The sequence below is a fragment of the Homalodisca vitripennis genome, unplaced genomic scaffold, assembly GCF_021130785.1.
Source record: "Homalodisca vitripennis isolate AUS2020 unplaced genomic scaffold, UT_GWSS_2.1 ScUCBcl_5643;HRSCAF=12460, whole genome shotgun sequence".
In the NCBI taxonomy this organism is placed as follows: Eukaryota; Metazoa; Arthropoda; class Insecta; order Hemiptera; family Cicadellidae; genus Homalodisca; species Homalodisca vitripennis.
The window spans coordinates 10,318-26,506 of NW_025781754.1; the positions used below are offsets into that span (position 1 = coordinate 10,318).

A 16,189-nucleotide genomic window follows, 5' to 3' on the forward strand; every position below is an offset into this window, starting at 1 on the left:
ATGTGTTTTTACGCTAGATTTTACAATATTCTTAGATTAACAGAATATCAATGAAGTTAAATACGGTCAAATATACTATTACTCATCTCCAAAGTGACATGCAGAATATTGAAATAAATAACTATGTACTGTAAGGCATCGTGTTTCAATGATCGTTAGTATAATAGTTTAAAATAGTAACATGAAATAGAATGATAAAACTTATAGTCTATAATAAACTACATATTAAAACAACTTTGGTTTACTTGTACTCTAATAAAGAGGTTAGAGCATTTTAAATACTCAAATGTTGTACAAGCAGGTTTTAAAAATAACTATAATATACATTAATTACTAGTTTTTATTAATTGTGAAAATTAAGTTTTTTTTAAGTGTTTTTATAAAATTTTACTTATTTGAATAAACCAATGAAATCTACACAATTTCCAATAATTTGTAATTTTACATCTTAACATGTTTTAAAGTTTGATTTTCATTCTGAAAATAATTATGATGAAAATTCAGGTCCAGTAACTTCATGTAAGTATATATTGCATCGCTGTAGCTACGTTTTTGTGACAGAAGTAAGGACGATGTTTTGTTCATTAGTGTCTTGTTTTCGTCGGAGTGTTTATGTGTTTTACTCACTGTATCTATGTCCCATACGGAGTATGCTGACTTTAGTAAATTTTAGTACCTTAGAGGAATAAATATAAACACTCTCAAATATTTTAAAGTTATTTTAAATATTACAATAATTAAACAAATTATATACGTGTCTTAGTAACTACATAGTTGTTAATAACTCTAGTTGGAAGGCACTACAATGTTGTTTAATTTATTGCATGTGAATGATTTGGTAATAATATAATGATAATGGTGAAATAATGATAATGGTTTATCAGCCTGTCTGAAAATAGGTTATGGCCATGATTATTTTATATTGGCTAGGAACGACAGTCCTAACTCATAAATATGACATTGTACAAAAGAAATACTTTATGTGAAATCTAAACAACTCTATGACCCTTACGCTATTTTAATTCGAAGCGGAAATCGACATTTAAAAAGAAAAATAATTAAAATAATCAGTTGAGTTTAGCACAATATCAATTCTTATATTCTGGCACTTCATTTGTTAACATAAGTTTGTTAACATTTGTTGTCATAAGTTACATTTTTGTACCTAAAAACTACATAATAACGTATGGCCTTCTTAGTAAAATTTGTATATGATAAAGAAACTGTGAAATGTTGATTTAAAAAAGACTTTGGAAATACCTATTCCTTTTTATTGTTTGTTGTTGATGATGAAAGAATTTGAAGGATAATAAGTTATGGACATTCATCACCGTTATAAGTTACTAATAGTTAAATACTACGTTTCGCAAACCTAATACAACAACATTCCCAAAAACCTACGTTAAAAACTATTTCATAAGTCCAGTATTAATTTACTAAATTTAACCTTCACAATTTGAGCCAATCCATCTAGAACAGGACCTATATTGTAAGTGTTTCAAAATTTAAACCAGCATAGTATTTAAAGGGTGTGAACGGTTTGAGGTTCGATTTACTGCATTTACTCTACTATTAAAGACATTTAGTTTGAGGTACTACTCGACCTATCCTCTCATTTAATATTTCTTTCTGACTCCTATCTGGCGGCTACCCCCCTGATATGACAGAAATAAAAAATAAAGTAGTTGCTTTAAAAATTAGACTTATAAGTTCAGTATTGATTTGCAAAGTTTTATTGCCCTACCTTGAATCGTTCGGGGATTGTCAAGTCCGTGCGGGACACTTTTGACACTCTGTATATAGGGCACACTATTTAGGAAATATTACTGACTTAATAAAATACAAAAATCTTTAAAACGCAAATAAATTATTATTATTAACTAAAAATATTGATTTCATAATATTAAAATATGTAGAATTCATGAAATTTTGTTTCCTTTTGTTCTAAAGTCTAGCTCTGAGTTGAAAATCTGATATTAGTTGGGTTAACGCTAAACATGGCAATGTGTACGGCTTTGATAATGTTAAACCACATCTACCTTATTTATACTTAATCTACTGTGGTGAAATTTTAAAGGAACTCACTACTAATTTATCGTTTGATTACTGCAAACAGCAAACAATGACTGATGCTACTACCAGTTCTCTTGTTCTACCCATACAGTAACTTGTATAATACAGTAACTTGTATATGCTTATGCAGTATTTTATTCTTCTGTATCATATTTAATATGTTGTACAACTCTTGTGTTAGCTATAAATTATCATACACAGTTAACTGGTCTTAAAAAACTGATTTTGGTGAAAATATGAAACTTTCACCGATGTCTTATTAGTACCTATATTGAAACTTCTTTTACATTAAATAAGTAATTATTGTTTTAGTTCTAAATATCTAATCTTCATCAACATGGTATTCGCTTGATGAAAAATAGTTACTTATTTTTATCATTGTTCGACAGAATCATAAAAATATCCCAATAATCATAAATTATTGAAATTTTTAATATTAACTAATATTATTACAAATGTTTAAAAATAAACAGAAACTCCTATTGACGAATACCTGAAAGAAAGTTTCCATGATCCTTTATAAAGCGACATAAAGGCGGCGCTTTTAAATATCTGCTAGCTTGCCGTGTGGTCTTGCTAAAACGACTGGATTTGGACAAAAGTATTGATCTTTATGAGTCTTAATAATGTCGTTCCCACCTCTTTAACAAGTTTTCGTTGAATTTTACGTTGACACAGTGAATATAAAGAAAGAAAGTGTGTCAATAGGTCTTCTACATTCAAAATGTAAAAGAGATAATCATTTTAATATGTGCACCATTTGGAAATAACTTCAGTGAATACCTTAAGTCGAAACTGAAGTAAATGATATGGTAACGGTCCATCCAATATTCTTTCATTTATCTTCCTAGTGAACATCTTGGACAAGGCTAAATGAGTCCTTGTGTTATCCATCGTGTAGAAAAAACGACATACTACTTGAAAACTAATAAAACACTGATTTCGTTATTTTAAGGAACACATATATAATTTTATTTCAGTCAGAACCGTATTTATTAAGTAATGACAGTTCTAATTTACAAAACAAATAAAACTGATTAACACTTTTTCTTGTAAATCGTCTAAATATTGGTATATTTATCTCTTTGCGTGGTCAGAAAACAAAATTTACTCTAGACAACAAATCATTATATGAACACAAATAATATTAAATATGATTAATCTACTACAGATTAAAAGCTCTGGTAAACACAAAGGTAACTTACACGACAAGTGAACATCCCAAGAAGGTTGTTATAAGTTAGAAGGACAATTTCCTGGTACGCGCCCTTATGTCTCCTCCATACATTGTGACTATCGGTTTCTGTCACTAGCGAGACTCTACGTCCTGCAATACATATATAAGGAACTTTTAAAGTGAGCTGTGTAAATAAAATATAATTAACCTAGAGTTTTTTCGAGTGGCAATGATGTTTTGTAATAATCGTATTATATGGAATAGTTTCGGATTTCAAAGTGACGTATATTCTTTTTACTTTAATACACTTTTTTAACGACTATACGCGAAATAATTGTGGAAAAATACCCCAGTAAATTTCATTCTGTTACTTACAAATCACAAATATAAACATCGTACAAAACAAATGTAATACATGGAAAAATGCATTATAAATGACACTAAGAGTTTAGAACAGAATTTTACAAAACATTACAAGAAGTTATTTTTTTATGCGATTATACTAAGTGGTAAAAATAAACCTAACGGCAATAGGTATAATTGGTTTGTGTTGCATCGTAGACTATGCGCGAGTATATCACTAAGAATAATATTGTTCATATACATTTGTAAACATATTTTATTTACAAGTAATTATTAAATTATTTATGACGTGTTTATACTAGGAAATAATATGATATTACTGTATTTGTATAAATAGCAATTCTCCTTTGAGTTCAAGCATTGTGTATCACGCTATTTTCAATGCGTGTGTGCTTTCTTTGTGCACTTGCAAGAAGATTTAATCTCACTACACAATTCATATTGTTTTATAATGTTTCACCACTGAATTTTTGATGGTGCTAATTTTATATAACCAATGAAATTGGGAATACACACCTCTTAGTGTAGGCCTATTACTTTCAATTTCGCACACAAAATAATTTTGTTTAAATATTGGACAATAGTGTATACAACACTTAAAGTACTTTTCTACCGGATTATTGTTATGCTTAAATCTAAAAAGGAATATTAACTGTCATTTACTTGTATTAAAAACATTTCTACTGTATTATCTAAGCCAAACAAGAGAAATTCATGTGTACTTAGACAAATGGTTGCTGGATTAAGTAACTGTTAATTTACGGAAAATATATTCTTTATACGTATCAAAAATTAATCCATCTGAAAGAATTTTTTTTTTTAATTTTTAGTTTATAAACTATTCCTATTAATCTATAAATTAAAAAAACAAACACTGTATAACTGCAACTGCAATTTACTTATAAAACATTACTCGTGCACAGATCTCTATAGGTTTGCATTTTTATTGTAGTACCAATAAAACAGGATACATTCTGAAAAGATACTTAAAATAACAGTGGACTTATAATAAAAGTATAGCATTACAAACTATAATGTTACCCTTACGATACAAGACTAAAATCTTTCTTCTGCAATATTTTACAACCTAGGTATTAAAAATATAAATATCTTGTAAATACATTTGTGTAGTGCAATATTCTTACATAATTGCATTCACAGAAACCTCTAAATATTCTGCTGTAGTTCAAAAAGCCTGCAAGGATTATACATGAGAGTATACTTTGAATATAAATGTGTGCATAAGCAGTGTATTTATGAAGATATTAAATTATGAAACATGTGGCAATTAAAATACAGTTAACTATAAATGTTAGGTCTTGGACAGTGTACTAGAAAATTATAACAATTTTAAACATTTGTTATCAATCTTGAAACCAAACCGTATCATCAAACCGTAAATACTACAAAGAAAACAAACTCGTGGCATTTAGAAGATATAAAATACACTTATTATACATTAAGTTCTATAGAGTAAAGAGCTATATTATTATTAAATGAATCTATTTACAAAGAAAAAGCCTAGTGGCAAGTGTAATGTAAAAATGTTATAGAAATATTCGAATTCATCAGTCAATTCACAAAGTGATGCATAACAATCTTACTGTGTGTCATGATTATGAGGTAGAGTTACGTTTGCATAGTGACACTTTGTCCATTTTAAAGGCCATTATTTTGTTAGAATCATTAAAAGAATTTAATGAAGAATTATACTGCAATAATTGACTAAAGAGTTAATATCAGTATCACAATTCGTTTGATATACAATTACGTAGCCGTTGTGCTCCTTACAACGTTCACTTACTACAGATTTATGAAGTTTGTCAAGTTAGAATATCTACTAAGCTTTGTTGAGTGAATTGATTTCAGCGTCATTACAAAGTCTAAGTGAAGTTAGGTGGGGATTGGCCTTGAAGTGAACAACGCTACAAGTTAACACTTGAAGTGCCCGAGGCTAGACAGTCTCGCAATATTATTCTGAGCTTAGCTGATCTTGTAAACTCTTCCTAAGTAGCTTAACTCATTTGAATTATACCCTGGAACAGTTACATATTGCAAATCTTTTTGGGACTCTTAAATATGAACAATAAAACATTAGCAAAAATATAAATAATGAACTATATTAATATTTTAGTACTTGGAAAGAAATGCTTTTTAATAATTATGCCAACAATTATGCCAATCATTCTGAACTTCTAATTTACAATCAATCCTATTACGTTTTACAATTAGTACTGATCAGCATATGAACCTCGTTATCCATCGTTTTCCTTACTAAGATAAATGAGTGCTGTCGTTCTTCTTTATTGGCTGAGCGTTAGCCAAGCGTATTACTCGACAGGAGGGATATATTTAGTTTTTAATAACTGTCTCTTTGTCTACCTGCTCTGCGCACGGTACCTTGAAAAAGGAACTGGCCTATGGAGTTTGCATGAATTGCAATAACTATAAAAGCAACATAAAAACGTTGCATGCAGCTCTATAAGAATTTGCTGCCTGTTAGTTAACATAGTTGCGTTGTTCTTATTAGTAATCACGATGACAGCGGAAATTAAAGAGTGAAAATATTATTTAAACTAACTAAGATCATTTGTATGACTATTCATCATTTCTCGACGAGTGTTACACATTTTGTCATAGACTTTTACATGCAATCTAGAGGTTGTTTATTACGTGTAAGTAACATTATCAAAAATAAGTATTTTAATTTTGCAACCTAGACGTTGTTTATTACGTGTAAGTAACAGTATGAAAAATAAGTATTTTAATTTTGCAACCTAGACGTTGTTTATTACGTGTAAGTAACGGTATGAAAAATAAGTATTTTAATTTTGCAACCTAGACGTTTGTTTATTACGTGTAAGTAACATTATCAAAAATAAGTATTTTAATTTTGCAACCTAGACGTTTGTTTATTACGTGTAAGTAACATTATCAAAAATAAGTATTTTAATATTGCAACCTAGACGATGTTTATTACGTGTAAGTAACATTATCAAAAATAAGTATTTTAATTTTGCAACCTAGACGTTGTTTATTACGTGTAAGTAACAGTATCAAAAATAAGTATTTTAATATTGCAACCTAGACGTTGTTTATTACGTGTAAGTAACGGTATCAAAAATAAGTATTTTAATATTGCAACCTAGACGTTGTTTATTACGTGTAAGTAAAATTATCAAAAATAAGTATTTTAGTATTGCAACCTAGACGTTGTTTATTACGTGTAAGTAAAATTATCAAAAATAAGTATTTTAATATTGCAACCTAGACGATGTTTATTACGTGTAAGTAACATTATCAAAAATAAGTATTTTAATTTTGCAACCTAGACGTTGTTTATTACGTGTAAGTAACAGTATCAAAAATAAGTATTTTAATATTGCAACCTAGACGTTGTTTATTACGTGTAAGTAACGGTATCAAAAATAAGTATTTTAATATTGCAACCTAGACGTTGTTTATTACGTGTAAGTAAAATTATCAAAAATAAGTATTTTAGTATTGCAACCTAGACGTTGTTTATTACGTGTAAGTAAAATTATCAAAAATAAGTATTTTAATATTGCAACCTAGACGTTGTTTATTACGTGTAAGTAACAGTATCAAAAATAAGTATTTTAATATGCAACCTAGACGTTGTTTATTACGTGTAAGTAACAGTATTAAAAATAAGTATTTTAATATTGCAACCTAGACGTTGTTTATTACGTGTAAGTAACAGTATCAAAAATAAGTATTTTAATATTGCAACCTAGACGTTGTTTATTACGTGTAAGTAACAGTATCAAAAATAAGTATTTTAATATTGCAACCTAGACGTTGTTTATTACGTGTAAGTAACAATATCAAAAATAACTATTTTAATTTTGCACTCCCAATATTTAAAGTTAAGTTTATCTGTAGGTATGTTTATTAGGTAGTAGTAATCCAATAAACAAACCCCCATTAAATTTAGGGTATACTCTCCACTCAAATACGTTATTTTTATGTAATGGTTCTGTTAAGACAATAATCTTTTTGCGTCACTTTCTTAAAATAAATTCTTATTATAATACTCTTAACTTAACAATCCTTATTTTTATATAATCTCTTGTAGATGTGCACTAATACTCCCTGACAGACTAAACTAAAAGTATTGATGAAATTAGTTGGCTATAAAGGGTTTCAGTTAGTTATTGTCTATAAAAAATCACAGATCGTTACACTTACAGAATAATAAAGGAAATTGGATTCGTATTGGTGTATTATTGATATAAAATTTTTCTATATTGTTTAATGAATAATAATATTTGACATGCTAATGTTTTACAATTTAGTACTCAAAAATTTATATTATTTTAATTACTGTATTCGTTATATAAGACTCGGGATAAATAATTTTTATTGCAAACCCTTTTAGAATCAGTATCAGTGGTGCAACACAGATAAATCTTATACAAATTTTTAATTATATAATTTAAATAACTGGGATTCAGGTTGTGCGAATACAGAGAACAAAGTGGTTTTATATTTAAAGCCTATTTGCATACTCAGCTAGTACGACTGTTTAGTTGGTTAACCTAAAATGTCATTTAGTTTTCGAATAGGAGATTAAGCAAATTACGACTAGAAATGTAATCACTCATTTCATACACCCATCTCACATTCATTTCAATATTTAATTTAATTTAAAAATTTATTAGTAATAATAATTAAATAATTAAGGAATAATTAATTAAAAATTGTTTCAAATTTTAATACAAACAGTAATAAGTACAAAATTAAATTTATCAAAATTAATCAAAATTCACCTTATTACATATAAAACTCAAAAGTTATAAAATAAGTTAAAGTCAGTGACACAGTGTGCAGGGATGATTGTTAAGTGAAGAGAGCAGAGGTTTAAAAGTTTAGAGGAGAGAGGGATATATGGAAGAAGTGAAGCAAGATTATTATTTTAAATAAAGAAACTGGTTACATTTTATTCAGCAGTATTTGGTTCAAAAGAGAGGTTAATTTATTAAATTCATATTATCACTGAAGTACAGAGAAGCAGAAGACAGACATTGGGTGAGATAGTTCCTTTTAAATTTAACAGTGATTCATTGGAAGAACATAAATCCCAGGAACATTCGATTTAGCTAACAATTCAAAATTAATATAATTAGAATTTAACAAAATTATTTTTCAAAATTACAATATCTTTTATTAAAAACAATACCTAATACTTTTATTTCATTAAGCCAGCCCTAAAATTTAAGAACTGTATTAAAAAAATTACCATTATTGTATCCTCCATCTTGTTTCAAAATCCAAACCTATATGTCAATTAATTTATCATCATTAAAGTTCACATTTGTATCATGCTGAGTTGTTTATTATTTCTAGCTATAGTCATCAGAATACAAATTAAGTTTAACCATTTATTTAAAGTGTATAGTAGTGGTATATTACAGAAATTAGACTTGTGTTTTACATACCCAGGACACGACCACAGCCACAAACTAGCTACACTCGATCTTTGTTTGGTTTCAGTTACATTGAGTTACACAACTTGTACTTCTCGCTTGTGATTTCGATTTCTATTAATTACGATTTCCGAATGTACCCAAGCGTTAGAGTTTGACTCACAACTGTGTGTTGGTAGCATTGACATCATGTAGTTGGTGAGAATGTGGAACAAATTTCAAATATTTATTTTTTATTTCTTCAAACAATATGTACTTTTATGATTCTTTACTTACCTCTACATTTATTTTTCAATACCAGCAATTAAACTAGCCAACAAGAGTGAATAATAGTTTTTCGCCAAAATATTAATCATAGTTTACTAATTAGATTTTGTATATCCTTTCTCCCTTTCCCTTTGTATTCCTTTCTTCTTTCCTTTAGGTACTTTTATAAAGGATGAAAGTAGTAATAAATGACTAATTAAATTTTGTTGGAAACAATTTCCACCCATCGGCAATGGATAATGTTTTACTTCTAACTGAGTATTTATTACATAAAAACCCCAGACATATTATAATTATGATAACGGGTTAATCGTGAAGGAAACAGGATTTTTCCGGACATTTGCCATCTTTCAGTGAAACAATAAATCAGTAACACTACGTTTCGAGATCTGCAATCTGATCTCTTCTTCAGGTAAAGAACTAACCTAATACATAATATTACAAACTAGGTTAAAATAAACAAATCTTACCAAAGCGTTGTGGCACGCCTAAGTCAGGAATCACAACCTACATGTTGTTTGTCAACTTCACTAACTCTATAAACATGCACTTAATAAAAAACTATACAAAACACTAATCATTAAAACTGAACTACAGAATACAGGTCACAATGCGTCTTCCTTCGTCTACTAACCACCTACGACTAACCAAAGGGACTAGCCAATGGTAATCGTGACGGCAGACTAAAACAAAATGGCGGAAATAAAAAGGAAGGGGGACAGGAATGGGCCCTTTCGTTATTATTGGTTCATGCGTGATGAACTTCTTAAAACCATATTGTGACTCCGCATTGGTTTATTACAAATATCTGATCCGTTTGATACTTTTGGTTTTCTCTTTAGTTCATTTTTAGAATTTATTTATTTATTTAACGGAAACCCATTACATGCAACTACATAACAATAAGCAATCAAAGTTTGAAGAAAAAAAATTATATAATAGCTATATATTACACGGATGGCAGCAGGCAATAACATTAATCAAAGAAGAGTCCATCGTGCACGAGAGATATCCAAGTAAAAATAAAAGAGACAACGTATACAACCCATGACAGTACGATAAGTAATATAAATAACAATAATCATAATAGATAATATAAATATATGTAAATACACACATATATGTATAATACAAATCTAAGAACCAATAACATAAATATATCTTAATCATTACAAAGAAATAGTGGAAAATTCCACAATAATCAATAGCATTAATCATGCATAGCAGCCGTGCACCATACACATCCACGTCCAACCGAATCCAGCTTATTAAAAATCTGTATCAATTCAAGAAGAATATCAATATGAGAACAATAACAATACTATAACAATAACAATATGATACAATAACAATAACCATGCAATAATAATAACAATAAACAAAATAATACAAGAAATATAGTAAAAACCATAACAACTACGTAAACTACCTATAAGCATTAACAAGAAAATAAACTATGCAACATACAGCAACAGACCATTACACTACCTAGCCATAACATTGAATAACAACTCCGCAACAATCACAGCCACACCAAAATACCATAAGTGGTCCCCCGAGTGCACCACCACTCGCAGTACAAGCGCTGATCACAGTGAGACATCACAGGACCACTGACAACATATGATACTGTGGCCCTTTAAAGGCACCACCAATTAAATATTTTCCCAAAATACGTTCCAGCAACTCGGGGCAATCAATCAGGCTATTGATGATTTTATACAAAAACATTAAGTCTTGGACTTTCCTTCTGGCTGCCAATTGTGGAAGACACAGCGCTTCAGCCAGATGGTCCACAGGTACCTCTCTGTACAGGAAACCGGTTCGGACGCCCAGATAACGTAGAAACTTGGTTTGAATCCTTTCAAGGTCGTTTATCAAGATTGACTGGTGCGGGGACCACACTACAGAGGCATATTCGACAATCGGCCTTACCATTGAACAGTATAACGTTCTTAGTGTACCAGGATCACTAAATGGCTTAGCAGATCGCATCAAAAAACCAAGGGCTCGTGTGGCTTGTAGGCACTTCTTTGCAATATGAGCGTCGGCATTCAAGGCAGGTGTCCATACCACACCCAGATCACAAACCGAGGGAGGCCGTCGCATGACATCACCATCAACACTGTCATTGAAATGAATTGGTGATTTGATCCTGTGAAATGTAAATGCTAAGCACTTTTTGCTGTTCAGCGCCATATCGTTCTGCACCCACCATCCCTCAATCGCAGTCAAGTCATCTTGAAGAACCTTACAATCATCAGGATGTTGAATCGCCTTAAAGATCTTAATGTCATCGGCAAAGAGCAAAGTATTAGCTTCCAGATTGTAGACAATGTCGCTGATAAATATATTGCATAGTTTCGGACCCAAATGTGATCCTTGGGGCACGCCAGACACTGCCGCGAAGGGTTCAGAGACTGACGAAGCAAACCTCACTGACAATTGGCAATCAGACAAATAGCTAGCAAACCATTTCAAAAGAGTACCAGTGATTCCACTAGCCTCGAGCTTCCTAATAAGGAGAGGATGACTAACCTTATCGAACGCTTTAGAAAAGTCCAAGTATAAAGCGTCCACCTGCTCAGTCTTTTTGAACGCTTCCACTATGTAATCTTGTAGAACGACTAGATTGGTGACGGTCGATCTGCCATAAAAAAACCATGCTGCTGAGAAACAATACCCTTAGTCAGAATTCGATCGACCTTCTTCAACACCAGTTTCTCGAAGACCTTGGCCAAAATCGGCTGTATGGCAATTGGTCGATAATTACAAACATTATCGATAGCACCCCCCTTGTGAATTGGCACAATGTAACTTTGCTTGAGAGCCTCAGGGAAGACGCCACTCTGTAGTGATTTGCCGAAAAGTTTATGGATTGGACCGGTTAGAACTGGACTGCAATATCTCAATACCCTCGGGGGAATCATGCCCGGTCCACAACCTTTATAAACATCAAGATTGACAAGAGCCTTCTCGACCTCCTCAAAAGTGACATCACAGTCAGCCATTAAGTCCTCCGAGTCTACCGAGACAGGCAAGACCAAGTTGCTCTGATTGGAGTTGGATCTGGAAAACGATGAAGAAAAGAACTGAGCAAAGTATGAGCTCATTAATGCTGGTTCAGTAGTTGTTAGATCTGCAAACCTCATGATCGAGGGTGCAGCAGGTGAGTTGTTGACATTTCCAATAAAACCCCAGAAAACCTTAGGATTGTTTTTGAGCCTATCTTCAGTAACGGCGATGTAGTTTCTGTAACATTCATTGGACAGCAGCGGATGTGGGAAAATTTGTTGTAATCAGTGGAATAGAGAGTTGTTTTTATATTTTTTATGGAGTGATTTCTTCATCAAGGTTAAGTGCTTTAGTTCTTTTGTAAACCAGCATGGAAACTTGGAGGTACCAATTTTCTTCATAGGAGTGTGGGCCAAGATTGTGTCCCTAACACTCTCGCCAAATGCACTGAAAAGCTCGTCCGTACTCTTTAGATAATCCATCTCACAAAATCCCAACGACTGAAGATCGAGAAATATGCTTGCCATATCACATCTTCTGAAATCGGGCACCAATGACGCAGAGGAGTAATTTAACTGAGGTACGGGTACCCTCACATTCAGGGCCGGATGCTGAGGATCAATATTCACCAGAGGGTGACAATCCTCATGAACAACAGTATCCGGAATGGAAGAGAAAACCAAGTCCAGTAGTACCAAGCGGTTGTTCTTCACACCATTACACTGGTTACCACGAAGCAGTGATGCAAGTTCCTTTAGCAAACGCACGGAGGACGATTCAGTGGCACAAGCAGGAATTGACCAATCCACACCAGGAAGGTTAAAGTCGCCCACCAGCACAGATTCAGTCATGTTATTTCTTGTAGCCACAATTTCTTCTATGACCTCACAATAGTTCCTATATATATGGATGGGTTGAGTAGGAGGAATATACACTCCAGACAGAACTATATTAAAACCACAGCCAAGGGAGAGGGGCCACAGCGACACACTCAATGTCCTGTGTATTACATCGAATCAAAGAAGATGGTATCTCCCTATCCACAGCAACCAAGACACCTCCTCCGCTCTGTTTCGAACTAGTTATATTAGACCTGTCCTTCCTGTATACAATATAATTACTAAATCCTAGTTCTGTGTCTCGAATCTCAGGTAATAGATCGGTTTCAGTGAGTATCAATACATCATGAACGCAACTGGCAAGTTCGACAATTAAATCGTTTAGCTTAGATCTCAAGCCATTTACATTCTGATAATATATGTTTAATGCCGACCTCCAGTTGCGGTTTTTGAGTTTTTTACTGACTTATTGACGATTCTTGGGACACCATCAATGAATTTAATTGTGAGGTCCCGCTCACCAGCATCTATCCGCTCCTTAAGTGATTTCCTGAGTGAATTTAAGTGGTCTCTTTCCTTCTTGGTTCTATCACAAGAAACAGTGATTTCCGAGAACGAACCATCGAGTAGTGAGAGCTTTTCAGGACTAAAGTTCTTAAGAAACAAACGTGCATCATGATCACTGTTCAATATCATTTTCAGCGGTCGGGCATTCTTTTCCTTGCCCTTTAACCGAAAGAGAACCAAGGACTCAGGAAGGGCTTGCTCAATAGTCAAAAATATTTTAGTGACCACATTTATGTCATGTTCCTTCTTTTTAGCGATGTCGGAGTTTGGGCACTCAGGAACGTTGTATAGAATAATATTCCGAGCACGGCGGTTACGATCAGTTATGTCGGCAAAAAATATCTTCAGTCATTGTGTCCAGCTTAGCCCCGGTTTCTGACAAAGTAGTGAAATTCTGCTCCAACTTGGCTATCCTCTCTTCGGAAGCTGCGATGCGGGGCTCAAAATCGGCAATTTTTGTAGCTATGTCCTGTAAACTGTCATTTATATGCTTAATACCATTAGTGACGGTCTTGATCTCATCCTTAGATGCTAAGTTAGAAAGTTTAGAAATTATCTTAGACATCTAGGACGATAGGACAGTATAAGGAGAATCAGGCAAACAATCCACCCTTTCACATTGCCATTTCTTTCTTGTATTTCTTGCCAATTCTGCATATTCAGATTCAGGCATACTAATGCAAGCCGCGTGGAACCAGCGACCGCACTTCTTATCACATTTTATCCCTTTATCAGAATTAAGGACTTTCTTGAAACAATATGGACATGTTGTTAATGGATACGCCATGTTCAATAGGCCAGAAGAGTAATTAAGACGTACAATATAGCAGCGAAATTCCAATCAGCTCCACAATAAGGCCTCAGATTCAATGCAAACATGCAGTAGAAAGGTTTCATGCAAGCCAATTGGAGCATAACATTTCAGCAAACAACATGTTAGCACAACATGCAAACTATAGAAATCAGTATTTTGATACTGAGAAAAAAACGTGTTGCAAGAATGGCCGCACGTTTTGAAGAACCACGCGGCAAGAATGCGTGGTTGCCAGAATTGTGGTACATGTTCCTCCATAAGAACTGGCCGATCGATTCCGCAGTCTTTAACTTAAGGTGATCTCGAGATATAAACCTTTGTATATAACATTTGTGATTGTATAACAAAATTAAGCAATAGCAACTGATACTTAAATTTCAACCCGAAAAACTAATTCTCACCTTAGTTTGAGTCTAGAGCTGGTTTCCGAACACAGTTATTTAGATATGGAGAAAATATATAGATCAAATAGTATCAACACATATAGAAAACATATTTTACTTGAAGATATTATATCCAGTAAATATATAAATATATATTTTAGGAAAACTTATTTTGTTGATTTTAATTGTTTAAATATAGATAAAAATTGTGGAAGTCATTTTGTTGTATTCATAAGCTTTCAGCAGAAATAATATTGTTCAATAAAGATGTAAGATATCTACTATAGTTTCAAAATATACACTTTATTGTTTTTAGATATGATTAAAACTCACTATATTAAAATTTTATATTTGTAATTAAAAATAAATAAAATTATAATTATTGATATAACAATAATTGCAATTAATTCATACGTTCAATCATAAAATAAAAATTATATTTTCTGTATTTTTTATCTGCAAAGTAGGGACAAATTAGACGTTTATATGAACTCTTTATTTTATCATTGAGTTTTAATTTTATGATGTTTCAATGATCCTCAACTATTCTATTTTACTCTAAAGTGACATTAGAAAACATAACTATTTTCAATCTTCGAAATACCTAGAATAATATAGGTAGCCACCATCTACAAGTAAAGGATTGAGTGTTCCACCTGAGAGGTGAGATATTTATAGATTGTTAGCGGCTACCTTTATAGCTCTATTGGGGATACTTATCTCCTGTTGTAGCACATAAAATATTCCCGTAAGAACAAATCACTCCACAGTTTCATAATTTACGGAGTAAAATCAGAGCTAAGGAATTGATATTTCATGGGAGTATATATATTTAACAAAACCTACTATTATTCTGTTTAGTACATGACAGCAAATAAATTTGTAACATTTATGTACAATATTATGGCTTATTAATAAACCATTCAACACTACAATAGTTAACACTGCACGCCATCAAAGGCTTAAGAAAAGTAGAACTCATATTGGTATTTAATATAAAGTTGATATTCATATAAGGTTATCATGACCTAATTATATTATCAAATTACCTAATTTTGGACAACGCTCCGTTCATCACTTTTCCCCTACTAATTTAGCAATCGTTTGTGTTCGGATTCAGAATAATGTTGAAATCCTTGATCTGATAGTAGGAAAAATACAGAAGTTATGTATGTTTGGAGTGCAATATTTATGAATCTCTAGGCTGGGTGTTTCTCTCTCATTACACGTCAAGTTTAACA

General features: G+C 32.0%; 1 protein-coding gene across 1 annotated transcript; it reads right to left on the bottom strand.

Moving 5' to 3' along the window:
* Nucleotides 1–10,932: 10,932 nt before the first annotated feature.
* LOC124373466 lies at nucleotides 10,933–13,196 on the bottom strand. The gene is made up of 3 exons (XM_046831838.1): nucleotides 12,724–13,196; nucleotides 12,104–12,582; nucleotides 10,933–11,999 (listed from the first exon to the last, which is right to left on the bottom strand). Exons 1-3 carry the CDS (start codon nucleotides 13,194–13,196, stop codon nucleotides 10,933–10,935), a joined length of 2,019 nt encoding a protein of 672 aa, XP_046687794.1.
* Nucleotides 13,197–16,189: the final 2,993 nt, after the last annotated feature.